Source organism: Nesoenas mayeri (assembly GCF_963082525.1).
Source record: "Nesoenas mayeri genome assembly, chromosome: 8".
NCBI classification, from domain to species: domain Eukaryota; kingdom Metazoa; phylum Chordata; class Aves; order Columbiformes; family Columbidae; genus Nesoenas; species Nesoenas mayeri.
In genome coordinates, this window is record NC_137554.1 from 19,140,376 (window position 1) to 19,159,430 (window position 19,055).

The 19,055-nt window shown below is 41.8% G+C and overlaps 1 protein-coding gene across 3 annotated transcripts in view; it reads left to right on the plus strand.

Moving 5' to 3' along the window:
- The window catches only part of ATF6 (activating transcription factor 6), a 74,743-nt gene that overhangs the window by 41,693 nt on the left and 13,995 nt on the right, over nucleotides 1-19,055 (plus strand). For all 3 annotated transcript variants that reach the window (XM_080348371.1, XM_080348372.1, XM_080348373.1), the window contains one exon: nucleotides 16,576-16,660. In XM_080348371.1, the coding sequence (XP_080204497.1) occupies nucleotides 16,576-16,660 (85 nt within the window). The remainder of the gene's footprint in view (nucleotides 1-16,575; nucleotides 16,661-19,055) is intronic.

Genomic DNA, 19,055 nt, shown 5'->3' on the forward strand with positions numbered 1-19,055 from the left:
GATTGGTCTGCATTGAAAGAAGGAAAATAAACCAACAGCCTTGTACCTCGGATATGGCACCTCTTATCCAACTCTATTACAAATGACCTTTGTCTGCTTGCATTGCCTTTTTTGTTTAAAAACATCCTAATAAAGTCTTGATGCAGTTGCTTCGGCTTGTATGAAATTCCAGCATTGAATCTGACCCATCAAAGGACGAGTTGCTGTGTTCCTTGTCTGCGTTTCCCTCCCAGTAATGGCATGTGCAGTTGTTACAGGGCTGTGTGCACTTTTGGTATGCTTATAAACAGGTTTCTGTGTGATCAGAGGGAGAGAGGGAAATGATCTGCAGCTCAGGGACTGCCTGGAGTTCACCATGCCTTTGTGCAGGTTGGGGGAGCTCTCAGAGCTGGGAGAGGTTCAGAGAGCAAGCGGGAATGGAAATGAAAGAGAGCGCAGCCACCAGGACCACATAGCCTCAGGCTCTTGCTGGTCTGTATATCCTGGTGCTGAGAGCCTGATTACTAATCTTTTCATTGATCAGCTGGGGTAATAGAATAGACACTACACATTACATTCGTTAATGACAGGCTGAGTGGCTCTCCAGCTGTTCTGGAGGACAGAATTAGGAGTTAGTGCCCAGTACTCCTCTGATATTTTGCAGAAATTGGGGTGAATCCAAGATGTTAAATCTTTTTATGTAGAATTAAAGTCACAATGGTAGTAAGAAAAAGAGGGGAGGGTTCATGTGGGAGCTGGTTTGAATGATTAAAAAAGTGCCCATGCAATTGATGATGTCCACATAGTGAGATCGGTTTTATTGCCATATTATTTGTAGCCTCAGTGTCTAAAAGTTCATTGATATACTTACTTGCCTAAAAACCTTAATGTGTCATTCTTCACATCTTTATTCTATTATTAGAATTCCAGTAGTCTTTCTTTGACCTGCAAGTCCCCTGTATTTTGAAACAGTTAGAAAAGCTGGAAACTCCAGTGGCTTCGTGAAATGTTGTCAATGGGTCATTTCATTTTTAAAACCCACACTTATGGAAACACAGCTTCTGTGGTTCTCTGTTATGATTGCATCATACTTTGCAGGATATTGGCAGAAAATGTTGAAATTAGCTTGAGACCTCTTGTTTCACAAGCAAAATGTACATAATTAGAATATGTGAAGGCAAAAGCATTTCTTGAAGTTCTGGATGTTATTGTAGTTTTGAGTTTTTTTCTTAAACCATTATCATGGGCTTCTGTTGCTGCTTCGTGGGCTACCAGGCACCACCAATTCTCAAGCACCATGCAAGGCTGCTTCTCTGCTTAGTGGAGGCAGAAAAGCCCTTCTAAATTTTTGCCACTTATCCCTAACACCTACCATTGCATGGACTGAATTTCCTTCTGGAGATGCCTCTCCTTCTACAGATTTTAAAGGGAGCCTAGACAACTCTGTCAGGCAGCTAAAGCTGGAAAAAATTAATCTCACCCTGAGTGGGGAGATGAAAGGCTTCTATTTGCTTGAGCCATTATGTTTTAAATGTGGTTGAGAGTTGGCAAGTACTGATAGAAGAAAACATCTTGCTCTCCAGGAAGAGAGACAGGCTCAGGGCCTGATGTGTCTTTTGAGTGCAAGCAAGCATCTCTCTACATTTTTATCTTCCCAAAGCTGACCTTTCACTCTCTTTAATCGAATCTGGTGCCTGTGATCTGGCTAATTCAATTGCTGTCGCAGACAGACAGTTACTCACATGCGCAGTCAGGAGTTGGATAAGGAGTGTGATGTTCTTGCACCAGTTTATACTGCTGTTTATCCTTTATCTGTCAGAGTGCAGACCAGAGTCCAAGCAAACTACTATTGTCACAAGTGAATGCTTTTTCTGAAGAAACTGCTGGTTTGGTCATGAAAAGCGAATAGTGCTTTGCCTTCATCACGGTGCTGTAAATCTTGGTGGCTTGAGTTCCTGCAGCATTTTAGTATAAAAAAATTTAAAATGTACTTTCACACTGTTCAAAATTGAATGATTTCTTCTCTTCCCTAGCTACATGAGCGACTTCCAGGATTTTTTTAGGGTAAAGGCCAGTGAGCCAATTAAACAGTTTACCACCACCAGAAAGGAGGGTTCCTGTTGTCAATGTTTCCTTGGTTGTGCATGTTCTTGTCAGATCCGTTCTTGAGCCATTTTATCACCTTGGCAGAAAAACAGCCCGAAGAGTTGAAAGGACTTGGAGGAGGGTTGGACAGTTGCCAGAGGTTGGCAGGGATGGTGCGAGGGATGCGGGAGGCAGAAGGAACCTCCTGTTTCTGGTGGCTGTGGGGTCAGGTTGCTCAGCCACCTGTGGGATATGCCTGGCCAGTCTGAAGTATGGTTTTGGAAGGTGGGCTGGGGGAGGATAAGGAAGAATCCGCAACATCAGGCATCCAAGATCCTTTTTGCTACCATGTGTGAGTTAATCATGTAACTTTGTCTTTTAAAACAATTTTCCATCAGGTTGTTTTCTTGTTTTGGTTTGAGGCTTTCTTTTTTTGGGAAAAAATGTTAAATGTTTATAGACGACTTTTTTTTTCCCCCTTATAAAATGAAGCCTGTTTCTAAAATTGATTTACATCTTCCTCAGCAACACTAGAAGTTCAAACAGAGCAGGCGCTTGGCAACAAAACTGGGCTCAGAATTGAGATCTAGAAGTGAAACTTAGCTACAAATGTGCAGAGAAGGAAGCTCATCAGGCTGGGGTAAATATGAGTTATGCAAACCAACAGGCAAAAAAATATAAAAGGAAACTTCATACTCTTGTTTTAGTTGAGATTATTAGTGACAGAGGTGACAACTTCTTTAACATTATTATATTGAATATCTCTTTAATTAGAAGAAACTATGAATAATTGGTGAATCCTTAGCCATACAAATGTCCTGGGATCTGCAGAATGAGAAACATCTTTCCAACAAGCATCTGGAATGCGATACACATTGCACAGATTAAAATGCTGCTGTCAAACTTGGAGTCAGCCCACTGCATCTTGATATTAAAACTCCGTTGTCTCTGAACTGACATTTTGGGAAAAACAAAAGGCAGTTTGGATTTGGAACACCAGCCCTGGCCCGAGTGTGCCAGACCACCGTCCAGCCATCAGCGGCCATGGAACTTTGCCTGTCCTGGCTGCCAAGGCGTACAGAGACCCACCCAAGTCTGAGCTGAAGTCATTGCACAGCTCTGGGTAGATCCAGCGGATTCAGGCAAAAATGCAGTCTTGCTGCTGACTGAGAAGAGTGTTTGTTTCATTGTTATCTGGTTGTGTTTCTCCCTGTATCACTCACGTTGCTTTATTCTCATGGTTTTGACAGTGGCATTTGCATTGTAGGAAATCATATTTGTATAAAGACATGCTTTTATTCAACTTTGGCAGAACGTGGAAGGAGGGGGAAACCATTTTTTGTAGTGAAATCAGAAAAGGGAAAGTGATAGATCAGTAGAAAAGGAAGAGCACTCATTTCTTTAGGTTCTTTAGAGAAATGCTTTACCAGCCAGCACTGACAATGCAAATGAAACCTAAATTTTTAAAATTGGGTCAAAGGCAATTTACTAAAAGTACTGCCTGTATTTATAAAACACCTTTCTGCCTGTGACGTAAACCATCATTTCTTGTCACTGCTGGGAGGTGATACCTCCATCTCAGTGAAGAGGAATTGACCTCGGAATGTTTAAGAGGAATATTCAGGTACCTTGAGCATGTAAGGCTGAAGGATGGGGGGCAGGACGAGATCCCCAGAGACTTAACTAATGATCAGTTGCTTTTTCCAGAAAGTTGAGGGACAACAAATATTTCAAGCAGAGACTTTCCAGCCCTTCTGATGTGTGTCTGTGTAGCTGATTCAGCATCCACATTTAAAAAAGATTTGTTGCTGATTTCCTGTACATGTACCGCGTGCTCAGCAGCAGCATCTCTTGGGCTGCAGATGAGATTCAGGCTGCCACTCTCTGCTCTTGGGCAGTCAAGGGGAAACAGCAGCAAGGGAGAATAGAGAGGATCAACCTCTGCTGCTGAGCTTTGACTTTCACTGATTTGAGCCTAGAATTTAATGTAGACTATCACTTTATTCTCTCATGTCATTACCCTTGAAAGTTGTTCCTGGATTTTGCCACTCATTGCTTTCAATTTTTTTGCTTCCTCCTCCATATGCATTACCCTCCTCAGTGAATATATTGTCAGCAAGTTATTATAGCAGTAATCACAGATCAGTGGATGGATCAGAAAAGGGAGAAAGTCACAGTAACTGAGAGATGTAAGATGCTGTTGGCCAAATGTCATTTTATTCCCACAAACCAGATTTTAATTCAGTACATGATATCATGGCTGCAAAGGACATGTATGTTCTTTTGACAGACACTAAAATATGTTTTAAGATAAATCCCATGGTAGGTGCTCAGCTCAAGAATGCATCTGCTCACGTTCAGTATTTGGGCTAACAAACAGTTTGGTCCTTTTGTACAGTATGACAGACTGGGTGCATACTTTTTAGAACAACTAGCAGCTTCTGTAGAATGGAGTTTTGCAGTCTGGCATTATTTTTAGCCAAAACCTTAAATGTATATTCAGCTGTGCACCAGTAATAAATATAATTGTTCTTTTCATTAGAACATCTTTTGTATCCATTGTATGAAAGTTGCCCTGCAGACTGAATCCTGCATCTGTGTTCAAATTCTGGCTGTTTGGCTCTTTGGCTGAGCTATCTGAGATGATGAGTCGTCTGCACTGACAACTGCAGGTGATCTACTTCTTGCCTTGCAGCTATCTTGCATAGTGCGGAAGTTCAGTGGGGGGTTTAAATACATTATTTCTACTGCTGCAGAAGGCAAGAAGACAGTAATTTCCAACCAGGGCTGGATCTTGTGCCATATGTGTTGCAGGATTGAACACATTGTGATCAGATGAATTGTCTTGGTTTCAAAAAGGTTGAAGTTCGGATGCTACTTGGCAGTTGTTTCTGTTTAGGATTTTAAAGTTCTTTTGTGTTCTTGGCTACCTGTATGCATGGGTGGTTTTGCTCTATAAGAAAGGATGCTTTCTTCTGCTTTGAAAGGAAATTGTTTTGTCAGAAGTGTGTTCAGTCACACACTTGTGTGGCCTTTCATGGACTTCTGTAGCTATTCCTAAACATTTCTCATGTGTATATAGCCCTGATTGCTATCAGCATTCTTTCTCATATGGTGTTTGCATGAGTGGTCTGCAAGTTACTAAGGCAGGGAAAGAGTAAGGTAGAAGTATCATCTTGACAGACTCTCCCAAATTTGAAACAAGGTGCTTATGTGTCTTAGAAAAGCTGGTTAGAATAGTCCTCTGGTCCAACCTCCTGTGTGAAGGAAGGCTGTTGCTGACACTGCGTGAGGTTGGCCATGGCATTGTCATGTGGGATCTGAAGACCTCTAAGGATGGAGATCTCACCACAAAGTGAGATCAAGGTGTTGAGTACTTCACTGCCCTTTGAACTCAGCTGGAAGAGAAAGAAGAGGACAGCTGTATTAGCAAATGGATTTTGAGCCACAGTGTTATGTTGATCCAAGATTTGGAGAAAGTCTGACATAAATTTCTCTTTACCCATCCAGCTTCTGTTTCATGGGGAGTCTGAGCTAGGGAGAAATGAGGATTTACAGTCTAGTCCATCTCAGGATACTGGATCCAAGGAGCATGACCATGAAACCGCATCACTTTTGTGCATTGGTTGGCTTTCTGCGTATGTGACAGGGCTGCAAAGGCAGAACAGCGGAAAAAAGATGTTTGTTGGTGATAACATTTCCCCCCTCCAGTTTGTGTTGTGTGTGTTCTTTTGGGGCAGAGTCTCCAGCTGGGCAGTAATTCTGGGAATCCAGAATTTGTCTTCTGTAGAAGACCTGAGGTATTGCAAGCAAATATAGAAACTTTGGGTTAACATTTTGTCAGAGAAGCAAAGAATCTGGATTCTGTCCTTTTTGGTTTTACTGGGCCTTATTCACATGCCCTACCGAAATTACATGTTTTTGCAATTACAGATTGCAGTTGCAAAACTAATAGCCTGCAGATGCTGCGTGAAAGCAGAACTCTGCTGCAGTGAATTAGAGAAGGAGGGGAATTTCTTTTTATGGGTAGTAGTAATAAAACAATTAATTCCTTTTGGGTCTTACAACTTTATAAGATCTACAAAGATAATTGACAGACTCAACTGGGAGTTACAGATGAACTGCATTTCTGTGCTTATATAGCCCATGGGAGGGACAGAAAATGGCAAAGAAACATTATTTTCAAATATTTTGGAGCAAACTTTTTTTATTTTTATGATGCTAGTTCGATTGAGAGAGCCTTTAGCAGAAAATCTGATCCTTATCAAGCGTAATAGGAGGAACTTTTTCACCAGTATAAGCTGGGATATTTTTTTGTCTTCACAGAAGCTCAGAACTGAGTCAGCTGTTTGCATAGACGTGTCTTTTCCAGTTTATCTTGAAACTCAACTAATTTCCACGACACATGCACAAATTACCAAAACATTTTCAAGTCCTTAAAAACCTTCCTATACGATTTTAACCAAAACTGTTTACTTAAACATAGAATTCTGTTCTTCACATCCTCTTACTTTGGGTTTAGGAATTTTTTTTAATCTGCTGCCAAACCAAAATTACATCATAGCAAATGCATGCATTGTTCTTTACTTTTGGGCCTTGCAAAGCAGTTCTGCAGACAAGTTTAATTGGCTGGATTTCTAGCCACTCTGTCCTGTGCCCTCCTTGTCCACATGGCCTTTTTCTTTCCTCTACAAAGGAAAAAAGACGAAACTATAAGGAAGAGTATGTATATGGGAGAAATGAAGTCCAAAGGGGGAGCCTTCACCTCTCTCTCCACGGCAATCGGATTGGTTTTGCTGTTCCTCATGGTGTCCCTAATTAGCAGATGTATCCACAAGCTTCTGCTGTTTTTCCAGATGTGTCGCAAGTCAAAAGTGAGATTCAGAAAGCTTGGATGGAAACGAGGCAGGTTCATCTTGGGCAATTCCAGAATGCGGGATTTGCAGGGGAATGGGGGGCTTGGCAGCAGCCGGTGGTTTTGCAGCTGGTGTCAGGTCGTTAATGGGATGGAGAGAGGTGTTTTGGTAGGATGGAAGGTTAGCAGGCCTGTCTTCTGGAAGTGTGCTTATATTTTGATTCCTGAAGGGACACATGATTCCTTCTGAGAGGCCACTGGGTAGATTCTGCTGTTTGACTAATAGATACCTGATCACCAGCATATTTCAATGTTATCTTAAGGCATAATTCTTCCTCTTTGGCCTTGGAAATTGCATATAGGGATTGTAAAGCATGCAAGTAGAAAAATTGAATAGTATATAATTTTTTTTCCACCTTTATATGACATCTGCTTTACAGCTGCCTTTGCGTTTAAGTAATACTTTGCATTATAGTCTGTGGCATATTGGAAAGGTGCTGGGTTGGTCTTCTCAAACCTTGACAGAGTAATGAGATTCTCTTGCATTTTTTTTTCTTGCTTTCTCGCTTGTAACCTTGATATTCTACATAGAGGGAACTGAGCAGGATACCAAATGAAACAAATGGCAGCAAATTAAGCTGGGAGGACATGGGTTCAAACCAAGGAAAGGAAGCAATTCATACAATAAAAGTCAACTTATGGAACTTCTTCCCAGAGTGCATTATAGATGCTCTAAGTTTACATGCAATTCAAAGAAAGACTGGGAATGTTTGTGGAAGAGAAATTGATTAATAGCTGCTAAATACGTAGAAGTCACATCTTTGTTAGAAAACCCCTAAAACAGTAATTGAAAATGGTTGGTGGCTGGAAGACAGGTAGGGGAAAGTGTCATATCTCTGCATACTGCTGGTTTCTGTCTTTGTGAGATAATCTGGCTTTCCTTGGAGTGCGAGGAGGACAGCAGCAGCTCCAGGGCAGCAGCAGGAGTGCCCAGCCCAGGACAGGCAGGAGGGGAAAGCAGGAACAGCTTCTGCAGCAGGAAAAGCTTAAATTGCCTCACGTCGTTGTGAGACTGGGTCCTCTGCTTTTACACCTGCAGGGATTTTTCTGTTCTAAAATGGAACCATATGGTGACTGCTGTGATGTCTTGGATCTTTTGGGAGTCAAGGGCTACTGGAAAGATGATTCGAATAAATGTCTAAGCCTGAGACACTTGAGCAGCCCATTTAAAAATCTAAGCTATGTCACTTTTATTTGGCCTCTGTTTTTTGGATTCGTTTTGGTCTTTAGGGGAATGTAACATAAATTCAGTCCAAAAGGAGTAGGGACAAAAGGTAATGTTTGCTGTCTCCATTTGTGAATGGCAGAGGAGGACACAGATCACAGCAGGTCTCCATACCTTAGTAGTCTTCGTAACCTTTTTAGTTCTTAATCCAGAAAATGTCCTTTGCCACTTGTTCTCCTTTACACTGGGAAAACACTTAGTGCTGACCTCCAGAGCTGAGCCCGGCTCATAGACAAGCAGCAGTGCTGCCATTGAAGGGAATGGAGGAAATTCCTCCAAAGGAGGCTCGTGACAGAGTGAATTTTCCATTCCTCTGAGGTCTCTGGGATTTTCACAAGGCGCTCTGACTCACAGCGAGGTGCTTTCCAGTTAGTTTAGTTTTGGAGCCGAGGCCGTATCACATCTGGCAGTAGCACAGTTGACAATAAAAGGCACTAAAAACTTCTTCATTAAAAGGTCTCTCATGTGGGAAGTAAATTGGATAGCAACTCCCTCTTCTGCAGGGACACTGACCAGAAAGTGTTCCAGAGTGCAGTTAGATGTTATTTATAAAAATTTGTCTGGGAATGTCAGAAAGGTGTAATCTTACACTACAAGACATTTTATTGACTATGGGATTGAGCTACTTCTGGTAAAATGCTTAAATAAAAAGCATATCTCATCACTTCATTGCTGTGTCCAAAGTATGGGCTGTAAAAACCACCTGTGCCCTGGGGTTGGAACAGCATCAGTGTGAATAGGAGCACTTCTGGCAAAAATAAAAGCAGAAAAAGCAGCTCTGTTCCCACCACTTCTGTGAGCTTTCCTGTTATGTGATACTTCGCTCCCTCCTCCAAAATAGGCTTAAAACTTAGAAAAGTAATTAAATTCTATGATTAGGGATTGGGAGTTGAATTCTTGATTACAAACACTCTTCTTTAGTATGCTGCAAAATCAAACTGTGTTAATATATGCTAGCTAACATCAGGTTTAATATATGCAGAACTGGTACTTTTTGAAATTAGGTTGAATGGTTATTATTAAACCTAAAGTAGTAAAGCTACTGGGGCCTCCCAAGGTGGGCTGTGAAGAGCCGGTGCAGAGAGGCTGAGACCTCATGAAATTTTATTGTGGGATTTCTGTGGATTCCTTGCAGTCTTTATCCAGTCTTTCACTCCCTTACTCATCTTTGCATGTCCTGGATTCCCTGTAAGGATCCATGATGTGGTCAGTAAATCTGTTTTGATTTATAAGATCTACCTGTAAATAAATAAACAAATAAATAAATAAAAGACACATCAACTTGAAAAACAAGGCAGCTTTACAGTTCGTAGTATAATGAGCAAGTAGTGTGGCTACAAGTCACAGTTTGTGTAGAGGTTTTGACTGGTTTCAAAACCTTCAAAACCTCTTTTTCTGCTTTTGAAACCATCCCTCTGCTTTTCAGATACGAGGGTCAGAGTGAACTGATGGGATAACAGTAGTTTCAGAGACACCCTCCCCTCTGCAGTTACTGTTACTGCCCTGTTTAATGTCCTCTGGTCGCAAAAGCAATATTGCAGTAACTTCTGGGATGTTCCGATGGACCAGCGCTGTATCCAGTGTGGTGTATCCTCAGGACACCATATGGCTGCCATCACCCAACCGAATCAATAGTGAAATTATACAGCCATTTCCTCTACAAATTTGTAAACTTTCATAAGCGTCCTCTTCGAGCTCGCAGAGGAAAATAGAAACAGATACATCAGGACCTGATTCTCATTTACACCACAATCTGTGCTACGTGCTTGGCAGAGTTGAGAACTGATGGGGTAAATGAGAATCAGCCCCTAGGCCACGAGTGCATTTCAGCAAGTTCTCCTCCCTGGAGAAAAACCTCCTTTTGTGTCCAGAGAGCTGCTGAAGTTCAGCCTTGGCTGTCCTGAGAATGAAGTTCCAGCTTCACAGGTACCATTCCCAGGTAGGAGCCATGTGCCAAAGGCTATGGTGCTGCTCAGGGCAGGTTTGGTGGTCTGTGTAGGAGATCAGGACAGAAACATCACATCTCTGGCAACAGCCAGACAGCCTGAAAAAATTGTTCTGAAATTTTCGAAAACTGAAGTCTACGGTTTATGGCAGAAAAGCTGGCACATTGGCTCTGTCAGCCCAGGGTTTTAAAAGTCCAGCTCCTCAGAGGAGCTGTGCAGGGCAGTCTCTGAAGTTCCATGCAGCTTTTTGAGCCTGTGAAAGCACATTTTTGTTTCACACACTTTGTATGGCCAAAAGCATACCTGTAAAAAAGGTCCAGTGTCATTTCATTGACCTGAAATCCCTGAAGATGTTCAGAAAAAAATAGGTTTGAAAAACAGTATGTGTATTAATGGATTTTATGCACAATTTTTCATGGTAAAAAACCCACTTACTTTCTATCTGCTTCATCTTGAGATCACTAGGTGTGGTCAGATATTTAATAGATAAGCTTTTAAGCTGTCAGAACATGCTGAACACTACCAAAATAGTGTCATTGAAGAAAAATGGTACCCCTGGCAGCTTTGGGAAGCTGTCAGCACTTTGGCGGGATGAGGGAAGCTCCTCAGCCTGTATCAGCAGCGGTTGTAATGCTGTCCTAGAATCACAGCATGAAGATCTAGTCTGGAAGAGGTTGAGGCACGATTCCCTGGGACACCTCTTAGTCATAAACAGAGATGAAGAAATGCCCAGCTGCAGTATGTGTTTGCTGTCAGGAGGCTCGGCAGCTTTGGGGACAGGGTGAGTACCCTTTGGCTTGCTGAGGCGCCTTGCTCCATGTGCCCGCTTGCCTCTGGCAGCTGTCTGTGTTAATCACAATATTCTAGCACATAGCTGGTCTCCAGGGCAGTGGTAAAGATCAAATCTCCTCATCAATACAAATTAGGAGAGCAGTACATTAACGTTTTCCTTTGGTATTTTAAACCTTGGAGCTTTTTTTCATGTAAAGTAACAAATGTCACTTGTTTTCGAAAAGCTTATCCTTAGTTTGTCAGAGATGGGTCCCTTATTGAGACCCCTTGACAAAGCCTTTGTGAGAAGTGAGGTAGGGCCTGTCTTGCAGGAGTGGAGTCGTGGCTCCCACACGGGTCACATCTACACTTTTGGGGGGTACAGTCTCCAAACCCCTGGCAGGGTCAGGCATGGCGTGTCCTTCAGCAGCACGGCAGACGGTGCTTACATGGACAGACGTGCTAAATATGCTGTAGCAAAGCACATTTAAATCAGGTTATGTTAATTATTTTCTAGTAAGTAATGCTTTTGCTCAAGACACTGGAAAAGGCCTTTTAAAAGTACTTATCTATACCCTAAGCACAGCAGCTAAGAAGGTAGGAAAAATCGAGGGGAATTGATTTGACAGATAAGTAGCCTCAGGGGCTGAGAGTGCAGAGCCTTGGCATGTTTGAAAGTCCATTCCTTTGTGTCCCCTGTTGCTCGAGTATCCCTCAAATGCACGCATTCCCCATAGCACTGGTAATATTTTCCTCCATCACGGGCATGCTGCAAGGACAAATTCTTTCACGTTTCTTTCAAATACACAGAAATGGAGGAGGAGCTGCAGAGTTGTCTGTAGCGAGGTGGCAATACTGGTCCCTGGGGAGGTGAATGTTACTGATGGGACATGCATTGCAAAAGCCAAAACAAGTAATATTACCAATTCTAATAATTTAAAAGCCAAGAGTCCAGCTTGTGAAATAATGATAGTTAAAAAAAAAGACCCTTGACCAGTGTGTTTTCTCTCTGTTGAATGAAACGTCATGGTATGCAGTGATGTTTTCTTTATGTCCTTTAACTATGAGAGTTAGAATCAATTATTATTATTTTTTAAATAAAAACTAAGGTGCCCACACATTTTCATACATCTGAAGGCTTTGAGAACCAAACTACATGTCGTGAGACTCAGGCTGAAAGCCGCAGGAGCAGCTACTTTTAGAATATTCTAGCACAGTGGAACAGGATTTCCATTGACAGTTGACTCTGGGGATTAGAGATACACAAGGCCCCAGAGCTTAATCCCTGTTAGAGCCCTGACAACACTTATGTTAGAAGCCTTAAAATCTTTATTGCAGTTTCATGTGTTGCTGAGTCCAGCAGCAGATCAGCAGGCTCTGAATTGGCCAGCAGAGTAAAAAGATTCAGTGAGGAAAGTGATTCTATGGAGGTGCCTAAGTGTTTACAACTCTGATTAATTATATTCTAATAATACAGTGTCCTGTTTTGTGTTGGCAAGGACTTAATAAATACGATTATTAATCAGAAGTTTAGCAAGTAACAGCTCCAGACTATCCCCAGGAAAAAATGTGTTTCTGCATCCCAATTTATTAAATTAAGGTAATTCATTTGTGGCTGGATTTTTAGTATCTATACTTATCTATCTGTCCATCTCATCTGGCTTCTGTATCACTGAACTGTAGAGATGATCAAAAGCAAAATGAGAATGCTGAAGCTAGGGTCTCATTTGAAATATTGTCTTTCCAGGCTGATATTTTTCCAGTCATTCTGCCAGCAGTCTCAGATCTGCATCGTCTATTTAAATTGTCATCTCATCTAAGTGCAAGTCTTGGCCCAAGCCAAGGCCATCTGTGGTTGGGTAATAGTTGTGATTTATTCTGCCTCTGGTTGACATTCAAGCTCATGGGCCAGATGCTGACTTGCAATATTTGCTTTTATTATTTTTCAGTTTTATACCATGTGTTAATATCACAATCAGCATTTTAATTTTAGCTTTTTTTGTCTAGTGTTTAAAATTAGGGATGAGTAATAGCATCACACACCTCTCTAGGATGTGATTCAGCATACTTCGGAACAGGATAGGACATAAGAATATTTTACATATCAGAAATAGATATTTAGAAACAACAAATGTGATTTCTTCCTAATCACTAGTCCATGCACTCCTTGATGTTACATATAAATATTTAAGCATTGCTTTCAAATAGAAGTTGTGGACTATTTGAAAGTTTTTGAGCTCAATAATATTGTAGGGACCTAAACTGTAGGCAAAATATCTATAACACTCTGCAGCACATCCACTGCTACCTTTGCCTTCTATGGAGAATGAGGGTAGTTACAAAACTTTGCAAGTTGGGACTGACTGTCAGAGGGACACTCCTGCATATAAAATATAAAAATTATTAGGGAGATGGGTAAATTTCCCTAATGCCAGATTTTAAAAAACAGCTCTTTGTAGTAGAGATGGGCAGCATCCTGCTTCCAGACTGTCTGTGCATCTTGCACAGTAGCTCCTGGTAGCAGTTTGGACTTAGAACTGACAACTCCAATGCTGTCTCAGCGCAGACCGAAATACCTGCTGGAGTTACTCGCTTCAATTGACTGATCTACCAGAAAACAACTTGGTGTTTTTGCTTTAAGCCAGAATTATTAGGAAAGAGAGCAGATAGTGGCGAACTGTTCATTTCTTCTTTACAGCTCTTTAAACATCATTTACAGAAGCCTGAATTTGGTTGCAATTAAATCTAACTCCCAGTATTTAAAAAAAAAAAAAAAAAAAAAAAAAAAGGTTTCTAGGTGAAGTGGAACTCAGAAAGGTGAATTTTACATCTCATTTTCTATGTGAGGTTTCGAATAAAGTATTGTTTTCAAGTAGATCAGTTTGGTGGACCCTGGACCTACCCAGCAGTATTTAGTGCATAGTTTGGCTGTGTTGTAGTAATGGAAATTAAATTTGTTAACTGCCGAGCCAGTCTGAGCCAAGGCTTTGAACGTAACCATGATGGAAGAGATGCAGAGCTTGTCAAGGCCAAGTCTGAGGTGTTTGCGCTGCCTCCGTAGTCACCACAGGACTCTTCTGATAAGTTGGTGCTGCCCGTGTCTGATCTGTGGGCTGCAAAAAGAGTATCACAGGATCGTTGCAATGGGTAGAGAAAACCCATTCTCCTTTAAAACCTTGCAGCTGAGCTGTTGGTGACAGTAGATAAGGGCAGCCGTGGCTTTGTGTAGCTGGGTCTTGGAAACCTCCAAGGACAGAGATCCCCTGGTGCTCGGCTGACCTGTGCCAGCATGGCACCACACTTGGGATGGAAATCTCTTTTTAAGTGTCCAATCTGAACCCCCATGGTGCAGCCAAGGTGGTGATGATACAGGAGGTATATGAGGAGTTTTCCTTATGTTGTTGCTATGCAGAAATTTGGCGTTTCTGTCATGACACTGCTGTTTGTTTCTATAGAGGTGCTCTGATTGTAAAGTCTTTGTGATAGCTCTTATACGTACAGTAAATAAAGGTGCCATTATAAAGTGAAACTAAGCCAGCGTCAAATAATGTACCAATCTTCAAATATGTTAGCAAACAATAGTAGGTTTTTTTGTAATGATTCATGGGTGATCATCTCTGCAGTAGTCATGTTCTGCTTGGTGATGATGCTGTTGACTCTCGGAAGCATTGAATAAGAGAAAAGCTAGGATAAGCGTTTTTTAAGTGATGTTAAAAATAGTTGTCAGATCACGACAAATACGCTGTTGCAAAATGTGGTTTTAATGGACATCTTATCTTTGGCCCGTTCCCTTGGGAACACTGAATTTCAAGAACAGTTCTTCTGTAAAGTTCATTGTCTTACTGAGTGTTGTCTTAATCTCAGTGGTTCCAAAATGAGATGGGAATTACATATGTAGTCTGAGAATTATAACAGAGTGGTTTTATAGTTTTGGTACCAAGATGTTTTTAATTACAGTCATTTATTGAAGTAATGTTTTCTTCTCATGGTTTGGGTTTTGGGGGAATTTTTTGGTGGGAAAAAGAAGACTGATATTTCTGTAATGCATTTACAGAATATCTTCACATATTTAACACCTAACTTTGTGTGTAACTCAGTTCTCTGCTTCTGAGACATAACAACGTAGTGTTTAGAGATTAAAATGGGGAAAACACAGATACCCTGACATTAAGAAGTTAATGACTGTGTCCTGAAGAAAGTCTGATTCATCTGCCAAGAAGATAACCTTGGCCAAAAGCACAGGGTATTTGTGTGTCTGTTCTTACCCTTAACCAGGGAGCTAAAGAGCTGCTTGAAAAGTTCTTGAGTGCTGGTTTTGTAAGATATTGTGGGAGTTTTACAAGTGGGAAAGCATGAAATGAGATGAGAGCCTCAAACTTGTTTCTGCTTTTTAACTATGTGAGATAGATGTCTGGATCCTAAAAAGTGAAAGGCAGAGGTTTGGATCTGGTTTTAGGACAGATGCAAAAACTTTTTCACGAGTTGATCTCCACATGGGTGACGTGGTGGCACCTGCTGGCTTTTGTTCTTCGCAGAGCCCCTGGGGGTGAATTTGGCATTTCTGGGACTGAGAGAGGGGCAAACACAGGGACTGGGAAAATAAACCTTTCCATTCATTCTTTGGGGCCTGTAAAAGATAGTGATAGGCAGGTTTCTGTTTCACTTAGAGCCCAAGTTAGAAATTGAAACTCAATTTGTCAATTATATGAATACAGCCTTTTGCCCCTAATTACTAAGAGAGAACACATATACTTCCCTGATGATGCCCACTGTCTACTGAGGTGGTGCAGTGAAGCAACCTTCTGTCAGAAAAGCTGAGCTTGGCAAGGCGTGGGAAGCTTCCGTCAGCCTTAGTGCTCTGTCTTTGGTCCATCAAGATCAGCTTTGTACAGCAGTGTGAGAGGTGCCTGGACTGACACTTTAGATTCTGTTACTTCTGCTGATAAAGGAGGAGCCGTATTTTCCCAGGCTGCAAGTTGAGCAATTCAAGTTCAGCAACAGCAAAAAAAACCTGAAGAAAGGCTGCGTGTTTTCTTGCAGGTCAGGTCCATGTCTAGGGCATCTCCTGCAGATGCACCTTCCACTGCTAAAGCCCAGGGTGGTTAGTTTGGACACTGCTGCCTCACAGCAGCCACCTCACAGTTAAGATCAACTGCTAAAGCACAGCTTTGCCATCAAACTTCCCTGGTAGGTTTTGTTTCACGCCCCTGACTGATACAGCCCTGCTGCACGAGACGTGTGGTGTAGAGCTCGTCACGGACATAGCAAGATGACATTTATATAGAAAGCAGACAGTGCTGCAAGTAAAGGCTCGAATTCAGCAAAGCCCCTAACCACATGTTTAAATATCATTGAAGTTAAATTACTTTAATCAAATACATAAGTACTCTGTTGAACAAGGGCCTAATAGTAGTTTCCATCTCTTTCCACGTGATCAAGGCTTTTTCATATTCTGCTGCATGCGATAAGGGTTTCTTCTCAGTTACACAGCATGAGCAATTGCTGTGACTTTTGGAAGACTCCCTCAACAATTTGAATTTGCGAAGCTGTTGTAAATAGCTTTATGTGGAATGCCTTTAAGACAGAATGGAAAGGAATTTTCCCAGCTCTGTACTTCCAGGGCAGATTTAACACAATTTTCTCTTATTTTCCAGGACCACCTGTTATTGCCAGCCACCACACACAACAAGACCAGGAGACCGAAGATGTCTATAGTGCTGCCTGCTGTAAACATCCATGGTAAGTCCCAAACATGAAAGACAATGATAGAATAATTTCAAAGGGATATGCCTGACTTGTATGTGGAAACCAAACTTAGACCAAATATCTGTCTTTATAGTTTTGAAAAAGTCAAACTGGTCATTGCTGGGCTGTAGTTGCAAGGGTCCCCACCAGAGCTGGGGTGCTGGCAAGTCACCAGTGCTTGGTCACCAAGACTGTGACGAGGGGCTGTGGGACTTGGCCAGCAATTCTGCCATGTCTCGTTCGAGCTCCTTTGAGGACTCCGGGCTGTTGCCATCCAGTCTCGGTGATTTATACAGAGCTGAATAAGAGTTACTTGAATATGATCTAGCCTGTCTTGGTGGCTACAAAGATCCCATCGAGTGTAGAGACTGTCCTCCTCCACTCATTTGGGTTCCTCTTACGCCTCCTTAGCAGGGCAAATTCCTTGGCCTTACTGGTTTGTTGGGATGCTGACTGGCTCCTGTCGGCTTCCTTGGCTGTTTATCACTGTTATACAACACTCACTGTGAATGGGACCTCTCAGCACCACATGTCAGGGTTAATAATCATCATGTTACAGTGCTGCAGGACAGCAGAGAAAACAGCTTTGCACTGAGGGCACAGGCTTATTAGTGAACAGAAATGTGCTTGGTCTCCATTTTAGTCCCACATGAGGGAGACAGGACACGAACTGTATAAATATATTTTGAAATCGTATGGTGAGTAACTGCCAAACTGGGACATGTTTGGGGCACAGGGTCACTGTCAGACATCAAATGCGTCGTGAACCGTGTAACAGTATAAACTTTACTTTCTGAATATCTGTGTACTGTAATGCCTTTTAAAAACCTATTTGTTTTACTGTACACGTGAATCATAAACCCCAATGTTTTTGTTAAAATCAGGCATGCTAAAAACATCTGATAATGTGGATTTCTGTGAACTAAGAAAAAAAAAATCAGTTCAGGCTTTCAACATTTTGATGATTACATTTTTCCATGCAGTACAGTAGGTTGAGTGTGATAATCTATAACCAACTGTCTTAAGGGAATTTTTATTAGATGTATCAGAATCACTTGTGGCATTTATCTGTCTGAAATTCCCTTTTCATGCCCATTACAAAAATCATTTTCTGGCTGAGCTGAATTATCACGTGCAAATGGACACTTTATCTCTTGGAGAACAAACTGTTTCTAAATTATGGAATATTTCTTCTTAACATGCTACTGAGTCTTGTTTTACTTGAAATAATTTTTCAGTTGGAGTAAATATCATTTGGAAAATACACATCAGAATCCAGTGACAAATCTTATCCTTCATTAATAATGAAACATTGTGAAATTATAGTTACTTGATTTCTTCGGGATTTTTCTTCAGAACATGAACATAATCCAGGAAATAGCAAAATGTCCAGGGATTTGGGCAGAGATGTTGAAACAGATGAGACACAAGGATAGCATTAAGTAAACAATAGCACCAAACACTGCTTCTTCTGTGACAATCAGCCAGATGTTAGGAAAAAAATACAAGATACACAACAGCCAGTAGGTAACTTGGCTTGATTTTTAATTTGATTATTAGTAGATTATCTGGGGGAGACTATTCCCTATGGAGTTCTGCCTGGAGAAGAACCCATTTCTCTCTATGGAGAACATTGGTCCTCCACCCTACTCTGCCCCTGCATGGACTGAGCACATCCTGAAAAGGCATCTGGAAGTTGCCTGACAACAAAGCTTTCCTTCCAGCTCTCTGCTCTTCTTTTAAGCCCACCTTAATTCTTTGTCCACCTGCAGAGAAATGACTGCTCGCAGAGGCTGCATCTCCCCAGGAGGAGCTGGCAAAAGTTTCAGTGAAAGAACTTGTCCCCTCCTGCCTGTTTTCATGCCTCAGCCAGGCCTCTGTGGAAGCAGGGAAACCTTTTCCCTGGCCATGTACTTGCTCTTCCTTTTTGTTTCCACAGCCCTGGCAGAGGAGCTGAAGGGAAGGCAAGTGAAATGGCCTTTGCTTGGAAACTTTTTCAGAACTTCTTCACTTGCTTTCTTCTACAGGATCTTTATTTGTCTGTGTACTAAAGCCTCCCCAGATGCTCTTGCAGCCCTTTATCCTTCTCCGATTTCCCTGCTGGCCCCCAGAGCAGCTCTCCCCTTGGCCCCTGCAGCCACTCATGCCCATGTCTTGATCTGCCTCTGCCCAATGACAAAACCCGACTTTGCAGACACAAGCAGTTCTCACAGAAAATCTGATGGGACCCAAGGACCTTAGGGTTGGTAAGCCTGGAGGGGAAAATGCAGAATTTGCTAGTCCTAGTCCCACTGTGCCTGGTTTGGGGGCACCATTGCTGTGGCTTTATTGAGAAGTTACTCCAAGAAGAAATATCTTGCAGTTCCTCGTGGGAATAAAAGCCAACTGC